General features: G+C 40.1%; 1 protein-coding gene across 1 annotated transcript in view; it reads right to left on the reverse strand.

Annotated features, from left to right (window-relative positions):
• Positions 1 to 14,502, reverse strand: part of LOC137291454 (regulating synaptic membrane exocytosis protein 2-like) — a 44,334-nt gene extending 29,832 nt beyond the window's left edge. The window contains exons 1-4 of the mRNA XM_067822802.1: positions 14,482 to 14,502; positions 7,803 to 7,987; positions 5,983 to 6,199; positions 5,107 to 5,271 (exon numbers count right to left, since the gene is read on the reverse strand). Coding sequence (XP_067678903.1) covers positions 5,107 to 5,271; positions 5,983 to 6,199; positions 7,803 to 7,987; positions 14,482 to 14,502 — 588 coding nt within the window. The remainder of the gene's footprint in view (positions 1 to 5,106; positions 5,272 to 5,982; positions 6,200 to 7,802; positions 7,988 to 14,481) is intronic.
• Between the last annotated feature and the right edge of the window lie 5,585 nt (positions 14,503 to 20,087).

Consider the following 20,087-nt stretch of genomic DNA (forward strand, 5'->3'; position numbering starts at 1 on the left):
GACTCAAAAAGAGATCTTCATATATTTTGGGTGATATCTTTTGTCGGGAAGACTGAATACACAATTTTATTCAATAAAAATGTACTGCTAGACACATATTAGATGATCCTTCGCACTAAACACATTTGTGACAAGAGAGACGGTACAACGAATTGGGCGAGTACACTTGGCTGCTACATGTAGCTTGACGATTATGCACGTGCAATACATGCTAACCGTGACATGAAATCAACACCGCTACTGATTAACACCTGTCTCGCTACTATTTTACACCTGTCGCAATACTGTTAAACAGATTTCAGTTGTAGTAAAAAATGTCCAAGTTAGGAAAACATGGGCAAATAGTTCATTCTCAGGCAAGAGAGATAGCATACAATGTTATCATGTATATTGACAAAAAATGTGCAACCAAAGCAGATTCTCTTTTTCAAAGTAGCCTTGCTACTGGACTCTCAACGGCAACTTTAAAACGCATTAAGGAAGAAGGTGGTAGGAGTGCGAGTGGACCTACATTTATCAGTCCCACCAAGTTGCGCAAACCCAAAACTTGCAGTTACAAACTTGATGATTTCGACTGGTGTGCAGTCCGTCAATTTATACAAAGTTTATATGGCGTAAAAAACAACTACCCACTCTGGATACGATGTATGATATGGCAAAGTGCCAGTTGTACTACAAGGGTTCTAAGGAAAGTTTTCGAAAAAATCTCAAAGACATGGGGTTTAGGTGGCGAAAAACGCAGTCAAACAGTAAACTTTTAATGGAACGTAAAGATATTGTTTCCAAGCGTTTGCAATACTTGCGTGCAATAAAGAAATACAGAGAAGAAAATCGAACACTCATCTTTATCGATGAAACATGGTTGCATGTACACCACATTGTCCCAAAGTGTTGGCATTTTGAGGGTGAAGTCGTAATAAATGGGGTTCAACCTCCGTCTGCCACCGGACCTCGGCTTATTGTGGTTCATGCAGGGGGTGAAAACGGTTTTGTTCCAAATGTTTTGCTTGTTTTTGATTCCAAACTCAAATCAGCAGACTATTATGACGAGATGAACTTTGATAATTTTTCCAAATGGCTCCAGGAAAAGTTGATCCCAAACCTTCCACTGCACTCATCGTTATGGATAATGCACCACATCACAGCAAGCAAGTGGACAAATGTCCGACAACCGCCAACAGAAAAGATGACATAAAAGCGTGGCTACAAAGGCACAATATCTCATTTGATGAGAAAATGCTTAAAGCCGAACTATTGTTTCTTGCAAAATCCAACAAATCGGGCCCTGTCTACAGAGTAGACACGATGTTGAAGCAACATGGTCATGATGTACTACGTCTCCCTCCATACCACGCAGAACTAAACCCGATTGAGTTAATTTGGGCAAATGTGAAAAATTATGTCGCTTCACAAAACTTGCAGTTCACAAAAAGTTCCTTAAGGGTTGCCATAAATGAAAGGATATGTGCAATCGGTGCAAAAGAATGGTCGGAATGTTGTAAACATGTTAAAACAATTGAAGATGGTTACTGGCAACGCGAAATCGCAGTAGAAAGGGAAATTGACAGACTAGTGATTGACTTAGGACTTGCAAGTGATTCAGACACCGAGACTGATTCAGAGTGTGATAATTAAAGCATAAATCAGTAAGTCCGTCAGTAAGTTAATATTTAGCAGACGAAAAGTTAACTTACCCATTAAAACAACACCGCATATTCCTTCGAATGATAAGACTGCAATTTCAGGCATAAGATACTGATATTCCACGCTAACCTTTAGTTAAGACGAAGACAAATAGATGATTGGGGCATTGACAAGCATTTTAGATATTCAACAAATTTGTTAAAAAAAACCAGGAAAATGTCATTTGCTTCGTGAAATGGATCGGTGGTCCTATACATATTTGCTCAGTATATTGTGTTGATTCAATTCGTTGGGATTGTACCTGTTCCCAAATCGAGTGTGCTATAACAATTCATGCGTGAAACGCACGGGGAAAATGAACTTCTCGATATTTATCAGACACTCTGTCTCCCTCTTGTTTCAAGTGGATCGTTCTGTGGGGCGTTCCCAAGTATGCAAATTGGGGTCATTTGTCAGGTCGTGGATCATTTTATATGTGTTTACCAGTAATAGCGCCCTAAACAATATTCACGGTACCTTGCTGTTTATGTCAGTGTATATCAACGGTGTTATAAGAAAAGACAATGATATGGAAATGTAACGGCAATACATGTGACCCGGATAAACATTCACATTAAATATCGTTAATCGTTTACCCGACATGACGTTTTAAACATTAACGCAAATATCAGGGCCGGGAAATGATGTTGAGCTTCTTCAGAATCAGGGCATCCTAGTAAAGGTCAACACCAGCATCAGTTTGGCAATTATTCTGATATACACTACACTAATGAATTCCACCAATTCCATATCAACGCACTTGTTCTAAACGTAGTTTACCGGGTCACGAAAGGACAATCCAGTGACTGACATCATGAACATCGATCTATACAACAGGATGCGATGAAGTGTGCGGGCGTATACAACTCTGGAATAACGTCTGTTTTATCGTCTTTGCCTATAGGTATACCATGCTGCACTTTAACTTGAATACCCCGTGGAAAAACGTTATTCTTTTATGACGCAGCGAATATACACTCGTATTTGTTCCATCCCCACATCTCCACACAGCAGACGAGATACAGCGCCCAAACACAATATTCACACATATTCCGTGCTTATCCAGGACTTCGCACGAAAGCCGGGGGCCTAAAACGTCTTCAACACGCCCGTCCCCTACGGGAAGGTGACCTGGGTTAACAGACGATTAAATTCTTCAATGATTCCATTTGAGTCAACAGTATGCGAATAATGCCAACAACAAATAACATGACCGAAATTACATTTTGCGACGGACACTTTGTAAGTCAAAACCACCCATACAATTTGACCTTATGTACATATTGTCTCATAAGACTGTCGACCAACGGGCATTTATCACCAGCTGGATGAGTCTAGACAAATTAGACGGTGCAATAGGCTCAATTGTATCTGACATTCTCATTTGGACATGCCAGGGTATACAGTGTCAAAATCAGGTTCAATCTTCGACTGATAAAGGAATATTTGAGCATGATGTTCTGAAGGCTGGCGAAGTGTCCTTCATTTCCGAAAACAGGGAGGGATGACTCTACTTGATAACTGATTCATTCGCCTCGTTTGAATCCAGCAGGACATTAGCTAACACAGACAGGAATCCATATTGGATCTAGTTTCGTGCACGTGGGTATCACATAGCACATCATATACTGGCGATTCCTGAAATTGACTGAACAAAAAGGTTAAAATATAAAAATATTCTCGTCATTTCAGTTGATTTTTGTCTTCAGATCAGTGTTTAAGTCTATTTCCGTTTACACTTAGATGTGAACGGATCTGGCGTTACACGTCTGTCAGTGAAACCGTGCAATATCAGTATATGCCGAGGTAGCAGTATATGCCGAGCTGACCCTGATTGTGGTTCGTAGGTACGTTTAATCCTGGTAATACATGTGATTCACGAGGAAAGTGCGTGAGAGTCTAATTAAAGAGCGAGGGGTCGGTTATAGCCTAACAGTTTTTCAGCACCAACCATTCAAAATCCCTACGCACATGTAGGTGAATTGTATTAAATCAGTCTCAGAAAGCAAGAAGTGTAGCACTTCGTAAAGAGTGAGTGAGTTTAGTTTTACGCCGCACTCCGCCATATTCCAGCTATATGGCGGCGGTCTGTAAATAATCCAGTCTGGACCAGACAATCCAGTGACTAACTACGAGAGCATCGATCTGTGCAATCGGGAACTGATGACATGGTCAACCGCGTCTGAGAGCCTGACCACCCGATCCCGTTACGACAAGCATCGTCACCTTTTATGGCAAGCATGTGTTGCTGAAGGCCTATTCTACCCCTGGACATGGGTCACTTCGTAAAGAAGGGAAACGGCCGACTATTTATATCCCGCGAGGCCTAGAGAGTACCAAGTATTCGGACATAAAGCTAATTTGTGGTAACGACCTTGAGAATAATTTATATGTAGAGCTATTTGTATCCTGAGACCGATCTTGAGGCCATTCTCAAGACACAGTGCCACCGTTAGTGAGTGAGCATCGCTTTTCACTGTAGTAAGCAATTTTCTCAAAATGCCATTGAGCACGTCCGTCATGGAGTTCACACATTGCATCGATGTCGTGATTGGAATCCGGCCTTCGTCAACAGTAACGGACGCTGTAACCACTTAATGACCTCACATCTACTGTCGGACAGTAGAACACACACTGTTTCAGCAGTTCGCAGGTGCAGTTAACGTGAAATGTTGGTTCAGTGGAAACGTACACTGCCCAAGAGGTAAATCAGTAATTACTTCAAAACTACTTGGTTACTTCAAAACTCCTGAAGATCCTGATTAGAACTGATCTTCAGTAATCCGTGCTTGTCATAAGAGGCTACTAACGGGATTGGGTGGTCAGGCTCACTGACTTGGTGACTGGGACACATGATATCGTATCCCAGTTGCGTAGATCGATGTTCATGCAGTGGATCATGGATTGGCTGGTCCACACTCGGATATTTACGGATCGCCGCCATGTAGCTGCATTAATGCTGCGGTGTAAAGCTAAATTCACTCACTCACTAACTGCCAGTCTCCGGTTACCAGGCTTTTGTTTAGCAAGATGAATGAGGATTACAACTTCAATTATAAACAAACCATGAACATATACGAACTATAGGCTAAGGAACAGCGACACGCATAGGAACATATGACAACCGATTCCTTCCACAAGAACGGGAGGCAATTCTACCCAGGGATTCAAGATGCCTTGGAATAATGGTGTACCGTGTTCTTGCATGTAATGAAAGGTCCCAGACCTTCAATTCAAAAACAGTTCGATGACATTCTCATTTCCGTAGTTTTCAGACCAAAACGGAATACAAAGGATATGACGTTATGGAACAGAGCAAAAACACACCTGAATCCATCTCACGTGGTAGGTAACAGATGGATGTAGGTGTACAAAACAACAATGACGTACAATGAACACAACAGCTGCTAACTGTATACTTACGCAGTTATCGGGTTCCATTTCCATGGAAACTGAAGTTTTGAGTTTCTCTATCACTTCATCATTAGTTCCTTCTTGAAAGCTTTCCCCGTGGTACCAACTTCCGGTTCGGCAAAGTGCCTCCCTCCTCAGTATGCACATGTTACAGTGCCATCTTCCTCGGTCGTTCTGGAATGTGAGTAGACGAGGCCACGTATACCATATCCATCTCATAGGGACAACAAATGGACGTTAATACCCTTTCGGTACCAAGTGCGTGTGCCGACGATTTACTCGTCCATTTTGTCAAATGTGGACCCCTTCCGCCAAGAAGATAAATCACAAAATATATTATGGCATTGTGAAATGTGTGTTTGCAAATAGAGCAGCCGGGTGTCAAAATCCCCTCATAACAAAATACTTAAAAGGAAGTAACTTATTGTTACCGAGCCTGGCATTTAAGGTGAATTTAGTTTAGTTACGCCACACTCAGCAATATTCCAAAGGACTGGTAGATTCGGAGTCAGCATAATGCGTGTAACTCTTGTATCCATGCAAAGCCGCAACAATGAGTGGGTGAGTTTAGTTTTACATCGCTTTTAGCACAATATTCCAGTAAAAGCACGGACACTAGAAATGAGCTTCACAAATTGTGCCCACGTGGGGAATCGAACCCGGGTATTCAGCGTGACGAGCGAGCGCCTTAACCACTTAGCTGCTCCACGGCTTCTCGGTGTCGTGGCTCACTGGGTTAGCAAGAGGGACATAGTCGAATACAAAGACGTCACAGATACGTGAAATACTCTCCTCCGTAACGCAACGTTAAGTCCATTGCAACAAAACTCTGAGGAACACAGAGCAATAACAAGATAAGCAATGTTGATAATTTAAAACGCTTACCTTCTTCCGCTTGGGGTCCCACCTAGGACTGGAGAAAGTGCCACACGCGTTGCATACCCGCTTGTGGCAGTCTGAGCACAGACGCCCGATGCCATCAGCAAACTTGGTCTTGTAGCACAGTCGGCATAGACGGAGATCCACGTGCTTGACCGGACCTTGCGTACTGGCCTGTTTCTGGACTGACTTCTCGTACTTCTCAACATCGATCGAGATTTGCCTAAAGGTTGACAATGAAGGATAGGTTTCAGACGCTTTCAACTCAAACATGGACATCTTACGATCATACGATTCAATCTTGCACGAAGCAACCTTTACTAAGGTTAATCTCAACTCCCAATCTTTAACACTGCACTTAGGTTACCTTAGTGACTTATGATCACCCTAGCGCTTTGTGACAGAAGGCCCTGATCATACTTTTTAAACTTGCAACTTTATGCTTTAATCCTACGGTATAGTATTATGAGCTTACGATTTAATCCCATCATATCGCTTTTTTTCTTGAGGAAAACACTGAACGCACTATTGTCGGGGTGGTTTCAGACAGTTTGAACAGTATTTCAGCTTGTAGCAAGACTGTAAGTCACTTATAATGTTGGAGACAGTCTAAAGTGAAAGAACGCGGTTGGTAAAACCTCATGTCCATTTATATCGAACTGACAAACCAAATTGCAGAATATGGGATTTGACCTAATGACCAGCTGATCCTACCACATTAAAGGGACGCAACTCAACACCACATTGTAGCCACCCAAACCTAATCTTACATGAATACAACGGCAGCATCAAATTACAGGAATAAAGCCTTTGCGATACCAGAGGTAAATACCTTCCAGAGCAAACATCGACAGGATTAGGCTGACACTATGACGAAGACAGCCCTTAAGTACAGACATCATCCCCATTCGATGTGCAACACTGGGTTGTCAGCGTCCGTACGGAACAGCCATAACTCACTGGGATACACTAGGCTTACCGTGTTACCTACATGTCACTGTCGTCAGCAAAAGAGTTAAAAACCGTGTACGTATGTCTAGATACAACCAGTTCAGTTGAATACCTCCCAATGCTGAGATGATCTTTGGGGTTTAAGGCAAGCGGCTCAGACCTGACTAGAGAGTGAGAGTTTATTGTCACTTTGAACATTGGTCCATGTATATTGCAGCTTCATCTCGATGCGGAAGAAAGACAGAGGGCAATGCAACAACGTGTGGTATGGATTTACAATTTCCTTAATATATACAACATGACGTTTCTGGGCTCTGTCTTGCCTCTTCGTCGTGTGAATAACAGGATATGATTATCTCCGTACATCTTAATCTGTCTGTCCTGTAATACTGTCTCATGTGCTCCCTGTAGATACTATAGATTTTGTACATAATCATATTCTATCATTCACCTGATGAAGGAGCAAGTAGCCCGGAAATGTCGTTTTGTAAACAATAAAGAAGGTGTAAATACCATACGTTGTTTTGTTACATTCCAACTTCTAAATTTCCATCAAGCATCAAACGTACAGCTGTAATGTTACAAAACCTTTAAAAACAATCTGGGCAAGCAGAGATTCGAACTCACAATTTGACGATTCTACCGTGCACATTTGTGATGAGGCAGCAGTCGTGCTTTGAACAGGATAAACAAATGATTCCCCCCAAAGGAAATATCTAGCTATCGTAGAGCTACAGTGGGATGTTCTGACTCGACAAGTAACACAAATCATTGCGTCCATGATACTGCAGTCAGGGGAAAGGAACATCAATGAAACTGATTTCCGCCCTAGAGAAGGACAGTAGGGGAGGTTTCGTTAATACGTGCCTACATACCTGACCCTGACGTGTTCCTGTCGCTCAAACTCTTCTTGCCGTCGGAAAACATCTTTGAGAATGGCAATCTCCCCAGGGGTCAGGCCACTCAGGTCGGGAGAGGGGGGACTCATGGGTGGTGGTTGCGAGATTACGCGAGATTTGCTGCTTCCCTCTTCCCACCGTGACGTCACACCCTTCAGCACCTGTGAGACGTCAGATGTTGTGAGAGAAAAACGAATCACATAGAATGTCACAGAAAGTTCCCTTTAAACGATAATTGTTATGCTATTAGACCTATGGCTGCATTAGTCATAGGTTATTATTAAATAAATGGCCACAGGCAACGGTGAAAAACATTTAACCCATCAAGATTATTAATGCAAAATGTCTTTTAGAAAGTGTTCAAATGCAACATATATTGAACAGCAAAAGAAATGCAAGATTTGAAAAGAAATCTCATACAAATATGCTCCCGTGTATATATCTTCTATCATTTTAGTAAAAAGAAAAAAAATGGAAAGAATTGCGTTTCTTTTGCTGTTCCGTATATATGTTTTTGGGATTACACTTTCTCAGTAAAGTACTGATTCTAGAACTTTTGATAGTCGGAATTACTTAGTAGTTCATTATGAAAATCTGAGTTATCAAACTAAAGAATCCAGTGCTGAAGAATATTTCTGTGAACATCTGATGGCGTTTTCCAAACCTAAATATCGGAAGTTCGTGCTTTCTGGGTCAAGCAGGTTCTACAATACATATTAAGTAGCTAGTAAGTGAACTTATGCCATGAGCATAAAGATTCCATGAGTGAGTGAGTTTGGTTTGGTAAAGCTTTTGTCAATATTCCTGCAAATGGGCGTACGGTGCCACACAACCAATTCTGACCAAGACTGACCCGAGACCGGTACACCAGCAGGAGATGATGAAGACCAATTCTTACCCGAAGTCCTCATAGGGTACAGGCATAAAGTCTGAGTGGGACACGCAGTTATCGAAAGAAGTCAAAGAATTCACGAATGTTATTAATAACATACATATGTATATCTTTTTATTCACCTTGTACTGATGGCCTCCGGGTCATATATTAAAATACAGTCTCTCTGTCTGTCATACTCAGAATTCATAGGGTCCTTTGTACATTCTATACAAAAAAGGCAAAAGTGTCAAAATTAACCTAAACGAGACAATGTGACAACGCGACATTTTGGCCATTTGTCGCATTGTCGCGCTTTGAACGTCATTGTAGCTTATGGTAACTATAGGGCTAGATGGGACAGCCAGTAGCCAGTCACCCCGCAAACCCGGATTCGATTCCCAACATGGGCTCATTGTGTGAAGGTCATTTTCTGGTACCCCCGCCATGATATTGCTGGGACATTGTTGTAAGCGACAAACGTCCGACAAGAGGCAGATCTCAGACACTGACCACTTTGCTGAACTATGGGAGCCTCGCACCATAATATGGGTAAATCGGAATTCGAACCTGCGAATGTCAGGGACTTAGACTACTGAGCCACTTGTCTTGTAAAATGAGACCTACATTGAAGATCGTACAGTCAAACACACACACGTGATGTGTATGACAGAATGGTCTACTTGACGCAACTAAATTAAAATTCACATACACTAACACACTGTTTATTACCTCTTCAGGCAACAGGGGGCATATCCATTGAACGTCAAGATTATTATTGTGCTATTTCGAAATCAGACCCTTCTCATTGTAGCACCATTGAACAGAAACGGATGACTTTCAGATCGCACAATTTACTTGAGTCATATAAAAGTGAAATCATTTGCGAAGTCCAAATGTCAAACGTGTTCGACAGCGATGAAAAGCTAATCAAAACGCGCCCTTGATGAGTTCGTCCGAGATGCTATCTCTCTTGGGCATACGCCCCATTCTCTCTCTCTCTCTCTCTGTCTGTGTGTGTGTAGGGGGTGGTGTGGGGGTGTGGGGAGTGTGGGGAGAGAGAGAGAGAGAGAGAGAGAGTGCAATTGTTGATTAATGATCATTTCCAGACACGATGGCACTCTAAGCGGTGATTAACAGACGGATAGTTCTTACTATTACCAGTAACAGGAACTATACAGATATGTGTCTGTTTCGTACTGATATGAGACATTTTTCCGAATCTCCATTAAGCATGACTTTTCGAGCGTTTTAATGCAAATAAACCGCTTCTGTCTGATACGAATGCAAATACAAGTATGTATTATATTATACAAAATACAAGTATGTATTCATCTGAAAAAAGAGGCCTTAAAGCTAAAATGGATGAATGTTTCATGAACCGCCCTCCAGTTATCAGAAATGAACGGGCGGCGATTCTGTTGTCACATGACGTCACCGCATAAGCTTAAGGACGTCATAACGTCAGATATCTTGTTCCATGCCCTGACAGTGTTGGGTCAAAAGCGAGTTGTTTAAAGTAATGGCACTTCATGGAACATTTTGGTCAGAATATTGGGTCTCATATACCATCAGCCATGAATTCGTATACTTGGTACAGACGTAATATTTTCTATTATATTCATAGAAATGAATTATGTCCACCTCCCCCTTAGCCCATTCTGCACATATATCTGATGTAATATGTGCTAAATATCCAATGGGAATTGTTGTATACCATTTATAAATTGTTCAAATGAACCAAATTTAAATTGAGTATGACGTCATGCTGTTGTCAAGTGCCGCAAAAACACACCTTAATACTTTCATTGACTTATACATGTCTCTGCTTTCATGACGTATTCGACTCTTGGTGCCAAGTATAGCACAGACTGACTCATAAAATTACCTGAAATATCCTTCCTGACGTTTTTGAAGTACAAGCATGTCGAACACTTGCCATATTAAACTCGGTAATTTCAGAAGATCTGACAAGCAAATGAATGAAATCGGATAGCTCTCTTGTAACCTAATTACTCTTAACCATGTATTACATGTACCGTCGGTAGATCTATGAGGTTTCTTTGTGCTTTGTTTGAAAAAAATATACACGTTATCCATACACTGAAGAGTTAAGCGTTAGTAGATATAATGTGGTGTAAGATCTTGTACCGAACCCAGTCTAAGGATGTGCTCATGAACAGAGAGAGGGGTCCCCAACAATGTTCTCTCAACATTCTCTTCCATTTCGGTTCCTTTTAAAATCAATTTCCTATAATAAAATTGAATTTCCTGACCTGTTTGAAGTACAAGCAAGTCTCATTGACAAGCAAATGAATGACATCGAATCCTTTTCGTGGACACTAATTACTTTAGCTGTCACATGTGTTAAAGGTGTCACGGGTGTCATAGGTGAGCCAGTGCACGCTCAGCTATTTGCTAACACCTGGGTGATCACCATTTTGCGTCATTCAAAAAGAGCGAAATTTCATCGCCCGAAAAAGTCCAGGTTGCTAAACAGATTCCATTAAACAACACTTGTAATGTAGCCGGAATGGGTCATTGACCATTTTAAGCAAACCAGTCTAAATAAACTTATCCTCAGTACTTTTCAGTACACTCCACTACTGAGTCTAACAAAACCTTATGGGAGGTCGCGTCAGGTAACCTTTGAGATTGACTAATCAGAACACAGTTTACCAAATCGCGAAAGTGCACATTCGCACATATCTTTTGAACTTTTCATCTCGAAAACGTTCGTACCCGAACGATTCCGAATGCTATTTTGTGTACGCTCGCTTCCGGGTGATGCGCACGGCGTACGTACAACCATGACAACGGTGAGTAAACAGTCGCTGAAAATAGTGTTCTTGGCAATATTCAAGGATGTTATCTTGTGGAAATATTAGCTAATGGTAACCATGTCAACAGAAACCCCAAAACGTATGTACTATAGGTCAAATTACTGTGTCATATGCGAATTTGTGTTTTTGGAGAGATCTGTGTCAGTGACCTGAATATTTTGAAAGTCCCCCCGATCCCTAAATAGTAGCGGTTGTCTGGTTGGTTAAATCTAATTAACCGTCTCACGTTTAATTGGACTGTAACTGGTCGCTCAAAGGTTACCTGACGCAACCTTCTACTAGGTTTTGTTAGACTCAGTGGTGGAGTGTAACGAAATACACTGAGACTAAGTTTACTTAGACTGTAAGCAAACAGGTGTAATGGTGTCGTTGTTTCATCTCTATGTACATGCTTTCAGCTGCTGCATGTTTCTTTTTCAGACAGTGTGTAATCTCGTTTAACGGAAAATTACGGAAATACCAAAATACATAAAACAGACAAAATTGGGAACGAAGCGTCGTGGAACGGATGAGATATTATTGATAAAATTCCCTTTGGAATAGCTGAATAGTTGGAATTCGTTTTGTCATTCTACATTTAAGAATGATTTGAGGAAAAAATAATTCAATTCCAAGAAATTGCGTGTGTATGTGTGTGTGTGTGTGTGTGCGTGCGCGCGTGTTTCTGCTTTCTTTAAAGAGTAGACACATGTTACACATATTCACGAGTTTAGTGTTAGAAGCCATGATGTGGTGCATGAGCTTGTGCCGAAATAATTATGAGAGTCATAAATTCACAGCAATTGTACTTTACCAAATTGCTTCTCTTCTGCTTGTAGCTCTTTTTCTAATTACACCCCCGTGAGGATAAGCTTGATGAAAAGTGGACCCATTTTGAGAGGAAAGGTTATTGTTTTATCCATGACAGTGGAAAAGAAGCATCTCACAGAATGATGCTACACCATTAGGACTGTGAATCGTATTACTTTATGGCCAAATGGACGAGGTAGAAGGTACGGATATTTCCAACCCTTATTCCATGCACAAAAATGCCAGGCCCTTGGATATGGTGCAGACACGCATATAACAGGAGAACAGGGACTCAGACCCCAACTAACAGAGTTGCTGCGCACCCAATCAACGCATCTCTGTAATTCGAAATAAAGCGAAGACTCACTAAAGAACAGCGGGGTATTTAAATTTTGATATTCAATTGATTTAATTAATAGTTTGATTTTTATTAAAATTCACTTTAGACTAAAAGCTTGGGCTATATTTCAGAAATATGTATAAACAATTTGAACCGTTTAAAAATCGGTATCATTTGTGTTATTTCTTTACTACGTGGCACATTTGAACAGTGGAGCCTTTCAACAACTTCCGAATCTGAACTGTTTATATTAATATAATGCGTTAGTATTAAGTCAAGGACAGTTACCATAGCAACAAGATCAGACTCTGTGAATAACAGAGTTTGGTAACTATGGTGTTTTCCTCAATCTAATTAGACGTCGTTGGGAAGATGAAAATCTATCAACCAAGCCAAGAGATCTTGTTATACGCCACATGAAAACTACATTTCTATCGGCGATATTCAAATTGAGGTAATCGGTTACAATAACACTGTTCGAGCTGTGTTTCTACATGCACGAACGTTTTCGTTTAAAATGTCAATGGGTTCTGTTTCCGGTCGTCTGCAAGGTTGCGACATTTGAATCTAAACATGGAGATAGAGGGGAGATATGACAACAAGCAGACATGTATAGCACGCTTGGCATCCCTACGCAAGCTCCGCCAGATCATCTAATCGATTAGAAGTCAAAATATGACCAACAACTTTGATGAACATTCCCTATGTTTCTGAGATGCTACAGACGACAAACAACGCCTACAGTTACATGAGACCTGGTCCGATTGGCTCTCAGTATCCCACAGGGAATGGTTCATTCTTTCCTAATATGAACGCGTACACTGATATATTCAAGCTATATGCTTTATATTGACATGTTTTCGTCTCTTAATCCCCTAAGGGAGCACGAGAATATGCAAATGAGATTATGCAAAACCAGGCTATTGGGGACAACAATGTTCACAACAAACGGAAACAGAGACACCATCCATTAGTAAGTCAGGTCTTTATGACAAACATTCCAGGGTACGTGTTGATCCGTTGTGACTCTTTATGACCTTACAAAGTCAGTTTAGTTTTTCGCCGCTTTTAACAATTTTCCACTAGTATCACTGCGGGAGAGATCAGACATTTCTCTCGTTGTATGCGTGTGGGGAATCGAACCCGGCTTTTTGGAAAACAAGCGTTTGGTTTCCTCAAACATTTGGTTACCTTCTTTTGAAATGTGAAAATCAGAAATATGTGGTATACGGTCACGTCATTGCCATTTTGACAAGTGAAACTTACGTTTGGTAGTGTTGAATAAGCAGGATAGAATAGTTAATTCACAAAACAAAGCAGTACAAGCATGTCTTTAACAATATTTTCTTTAACTGTCAACACAAGTGATTATGACATTCTTTATTCACTTACTAGATTAAAGTTCTAAAAATATGGATTGGTCTCTCAATTATTTTAGCCTAACGTTTCCACACTTTCACATCTCAGTTTTGAAATAGGCTGGCGCTTAACTTTTTATTTTCGGTCTGTCATGGAAATGTATTGCAGTTCTATTGTTCTAATCGAAATGCACTTTGTAATTGTAATATACTCAGTCAGCGCATCAATGATAAAATTATTGAGTACTTAATTAAAGATAAAGTAAACTGTATAACTGGTCAAGGTACCAATGATACAATTACTGATATCAATACTAAGAGGCATGGCTTTCCCCTGTGGCATGAAATGAACAATTATACTCCTTTAAACATCACACGTACCTCAGAGAAAAAAAGCCAGGCTGGAGCAAACATCTTGTGAGACAAGACTACAGGAATAGCACCTGGTATTTACCTTTTTCACGAGAAAAGCCATGGCGATCGAGGTGACGAGTGCGTCATTGTGTTGCGCGCGTGAAGCGTTTTCGCACCGTTCCTCCACCTCCTGTGGACACCATCGGTCCTTTCTCTGAAAAAAAACCGTATGGAGTGACAATACCATTTTTAAACGAAAACTTTTTAACAAAAACATATTAACATATATTTTTGGCTTGTGAACTCATCTTGCATTGATTTCATGTTACACTGGTCTGATGTGTCACTGATCTTATCTTACATTGATATCATCTAGCTCTGATCTCATCTTACTCTGATCTCATCGTGTAATGATCCTACTCACACTGATCTCATCTTGCACTGATTTAATCTTACACTGAACTCATCGTGTAATGATCTCACTTACAATCTCATCTTGCACTGATTTCATCACACACTGATCTCATGTTACACTGATCTCATGTTACACTGATCTCATCGTGTAATGATCCTACTTACACTGATCTCATCTTGCACTGATTTAATCTTACACTGAACTCATCGTGTAATGATCTCACTCACAGTCTCATCTTGCACTGATCTCATCTTACATTGATCTCATGTTACAGTGATCTGATCCCATGTTACAATGGCTGTTGTGAATTATTTTCATTTGTTTTGTACCCTTTCAGTACGAAGACTTTTGCACAACTTGCATATGGGTATACCTGCCAGATCTCACACTTATGTCTTGAGACTCACGCTTTTATTACTCATCTCACGATCTCACGACAAAATTGACAAATCTCACGATAAATGTGTTTCTTATCAAACACATATATCCGTATATACCTACACATATATAGGTGTGATCATTTTCAGTGACTTTACTGGGAATAGAATTTGAATTATGCACTGGCCCTATGGAAAATGTTGGACCACCCTTGGAGGGCCACCCTGGACTCCGGAATCTCAAACTCAGACTCTTTCTCTTTTGGCGTTGGAACCTCAGTATACCCTGCTACCCAGATGTGAAACACCAATAACAATATTACTGTGTTCGGATGCTCGAGTTGGGCTGCAGTATGCGTGATTTAGTTTGAGGAGCTTATACCGTATAAAGGCTCATCACGTGTGCTTGATCACCCCTTCTTTAGTGTCTTGCAGCAAGACAATTACCTATCTCGTGTTGATTCATGTAAATAAAACGTCTAATTAACATCATTAAGCTAACACTAGTTGTATGAGACAAAATATTATAGAGTCAACTTCTGTGTTGCATGCACAACGTTTCTGAGCTTTTTCCTTGCCCTGTCCTCAAGGCAACACAGCAGCCTTTCTACCTTTTGTATTCCTAACTTTGTAGATCCACCCTGTTGCACATCAGCTATACTAGCTTACTCATTTGATCTACCATAACGACGGCAATTCTGTTATTTCTTTACATTTATTCTCTTTTATCTCATAATCTCCTGTTTATTGTATTGCATACTTAAATTCACTCTGGCTTCATGTACATTACTAGAATATATGTTACAGTCAAATTGTGAAATCAGTTTTTTCTTGAAATGAATAGGCGGGTCAGCCATTTCGCGTCATTTTGTGTAACAACAGTCATCCGTATGTGGTGGACATGGGTGTGAGAGGTGTGGATGCTCTGGACACACCAAGTGTCAAACAAACAGGTGTAAATGCTTCAAAGTCAAGCCGAAGTGCAACAGACGCTGCCACAATAGCTTTAATTGTTTGTGACAAAAAGTGATGCTGAAATTGTGACCCACTTTTGTAGATTGAGTTGTTAAATGAAATTTCATGAAATGATTGAAGAATATTGATTGTTGTTACGCAAAATAACGCGACATGGCTGATCCTGTCTGTCATTTCACGAAATGACTGATTTCGCAATCTGACTGTAACAGATTGGTGTTTACATTTCACAACTCTTGAGGTGCAACCGAGTGTGTTCTTTTTATTAGGATTTCAAAGGGCTTCATGCCACAATGTTCAGTGGTTGTGTACTGAGTTCTGCCCTGAATTTGTAGACTAATTCATTTAACTGGATACATAAACATTAATCAGTATGATTTGATACGTCTAACACTTGTTTTAAAACACTACGCTGCTCCTAATCCTTGCAAACTGTCGCACAGCGTCTTCTGTCGTACAGCGAGCTCTGACAAACGGAAACCTGGAAATCATGAAAATCTCAAAACGAAGCTCTGCCTTTGTGGGTCTGGTACGGAACTGATATTATATCAATCTCATTGTGAGTTACAGAGCTACACTGACTAAGTGCAAAAAATACATAACAGGTGTAACCAGTAAGCCAGATACAGTGTGAATCATTTTACCCCATCAAACAGGGGCAGTATGTCATTTCTTAGTTCAGGTATTCTGCCGAAACATTGACATGAAATATAAAAATACGGTGTTTTCAAAGTTTAGAATTAAAGTCCATTTGTAAATACCATTTTCTTATGAAACAGAAAACTGGAATTCAGCCTAACTAGAGTTGTTTGTGGTGTCTATTTTCACTTTCACACGAGAAAATTCAGATCGGCTGAAAAGTAGTCATTGTCTGAACAGGCCAATGCGACTCATGTATCAGTATAAGCCTCGGTAAAGCTTTCAACAAAGGTTGAAATTTCCACATTTGATGTGGAACTCAGTGGCAAAAATGATGTCCGATGCAATTTCCTATTTTGACTTGTACCAAACGTTCCCGAATTATTTCAAGTAAACAATTGACTAGACTTAGCATGTGTTCATAATGGCTGCCAGGGGTAAGGCAGGGCAAAGTCACCTTTTCGCGAACACCTGTTGTCATCACTGTCTCAAAGTAATTCATAAACATATGCTCTGTCATCGTATCGCCTGGTCACTGGATTGTCTGGTCCAAACAAAATTGTTTACATACTGTAACACTTATGAAACAAATAATAATACTAAAAGATTAAGCGCCAGCCTGTTTCAAAACTAAGATAAGATTCTATGGAAATGTTAGGTTTCTCATATTTAGAGAAGGTTCATCTAGTAACTGATTTAGGGATATCACACTCACTTGTAATTCAAATTAAAGGAAATGTTGTTAAAGATATGATGGTACTGCTTTTTAAAGCTAAATAACTATTCCAATCCTGCTTATGCAACAGTATGACAACTATGTTACCACAGAACCGTCATTTCTGATTTTTACTTTTCAAAAGAAGATAACTTGCTTGAGAACAACACAATGCCTGTTTTCCAAAAGCGCATACACCCTGTTTAAAGTAAAAGATAACTTCAATAATGGTTTTGTTTTTAAACTGAAAAGTACTAAACCTAATTATGATAATTGTTATTTTTCTGAAGGATTTCCTATCAGACAAGCTATAGTGGCAAAAGATACTAGGTGGCGCTTAACTTTTCATTCTAAGTATACATCCTCGTGATTTCGTCACAAGTGTAAATGGATTTTTAGCAGAGACGTCTTATGGATATGGAAAAGGTTTTGTCACTTATATTTCCTTAATCCCACATGATAGATAAAGTGATGAAACATAAAACAATCGTGTGAACGATGACCGCTTTTAGCAAGATTGTGTCGAAACCATGTCCACTTCCACGAGCATCTCTGCCAAGAGGATTGTCGACTGTATGATTTCCCCTATATATCATAAGCATGGCCCTCCGAATTAACAGCTGACGCAGTTGTCTTTTCAAATACAAATATCATAACTCCGTGCTCATTGAGAAATGATTATATAATTATCGATTACTTTTGTGTATTGACGTTCGATTTCCAAAGTCGTATTTCCCCCTCCCAGTGTATTTATGTACAATGGGAAAGTTTGGTTCAACGTTGACGTGAAAGATGTTATTGTAGTTCAGTTAAATGTCAACAGATTGAAAGAAGAAAGCTCAAAGTGATTTAAACATTTGTCTCCTCAGTGAAACCAGCGGGAACAGGTGTGGGCTGGCAAATCAAAGCCATAACTAGACCAACATGATTCGAACCATTGCAAACCGCGTGACATTTAACGACTTGGCCACTCATACAGTAAATATCGATGACTGATGATAGGTTGATTAAGTGATAACTTGATCTTCTCTCAGCTTGATAATTCTGGTAATTTATTACTAGGTGTACTTAGATATATGCTTAACAAAAATGATACGGATCACGACGATATTACTGAAAATGTGTGCACTACGAACAATGTTTTATGTTCAATTCTACGTAGACCGAAAAGATACAGGTTAGAAGTGACCATGCCTTTCTTAAGGGGTATCACAGTGTCTAATTCAGAACAACCATTGTTCAGATATTTCTAAAAGCAAAAATTATGTAGCAAAGCCGGCAACAAACGGAATCTGGTGGTAAGGATCGCTGACATGTTTGACGCATGCCATCGTATCGCAGTTGCGTTGTTCGCTGTTCATGCTCATGATCACTAGATTGTACGGTTATTTAGCGAATGTCGCTGATTGTGGCGTTACACAACAAACAGTTTGCCGGGTTTTACTTTATATTTTAAGGACAAATCTAGGCATGACAAGAAAAGTTTGATTCCATATGGCATGGGCGCTGTTATTACAGTAGTACCATGCAATGGCTACTTAATTTGGTGGGAAAGCTACAAGCAATCCAGGTCTTCGACTTCACAGAAGCACGTTGACTGAGAAACCAATAAACATTCATTAGGGCGAATGTGAGGCCTCTGGTTTATATACCTGACCCAACTTCACACAGCTTCACCCTCAGAATCAACTGACGTTTACTTTATACGCTGTTACAATCAATATAGTTACATCACTATTTTCAATGGTTGTTTATAGCACATGAATCCTCACTGAGAAAGCAGTAAGTGAAGGATGGGCTTCCTGTTGAACAGAATGAATGGGGTTGAGACACCTTTGGCAAGAAGTGGACACTCCCATTAGTACCAAGTCTTCTCTCCTTGATCTGTTTCATGACGTATCAAAGTCACAATTTCCTCTCATACTGACCAAATCAAAAAAAGCTAATATTGCTAAAAATATGCGGAAACTTTAATGACATCTATCATTCGTTATCGTTCAGTAATAGACAATAGTTTCCATCGATGTATCTCTTTGTTTCATTGTTTGAAGGACATTCTGGAAGCTGGTGAGTCAATAATGAAGAAAACGGCTTTATTGATGACAACGTCTTGTTCATTACATAGACCGACATCTCGATTTAGCTTCATAACGGTGTTTTATCCATGAAGTCGTATGATGTAATACTCTGTTTCATATTTAGAGCTTTGCGCAAAAGCTCAACACCAAAAAGTATTCATGACACCAGCAGTCAACGTCCAATGTTCTTTAAGAAACGCACGTATATCGAAAGGCGTCTCTTGTAGAATTCAGAATATATCGAAACCATGACACGGATATATGACTAGCAGTTAGATATCGGGTACACCCAAAAAGCTAGCTCTTACATGCGCTGCTGGCGTCACAAATACACGCAAAGGGACCTCAATTGTTAACCTAAAATTTATTTCCTCATACGGCCTTGTTGACATATTTTGTGACTAAGAACTCTTTATGCATGCATTGTTTAGATGAAAATAATAGAGCAGATAACGTTGCTTGTCTTGCCTCATTTATTGTCAGCTCGGTTCCATTTACCAATCCGAT

Source organism: Haliotis asinina, chromosome 7 (genome assembly GCF_037392515.1).
Source record: "Haliotis asinina isolate JCU_RB_2024 chromosome 7, JCU_Hal_asi_v2, whole genome shotgun sequence".
NCBI classification, from domain to species: domain Eukaryota; kingdom Metazoa; phylum Mollusca; class Gastropoda; order Lepetellida; family Haliotidae; genus Haliotis; species Haliotis asinina.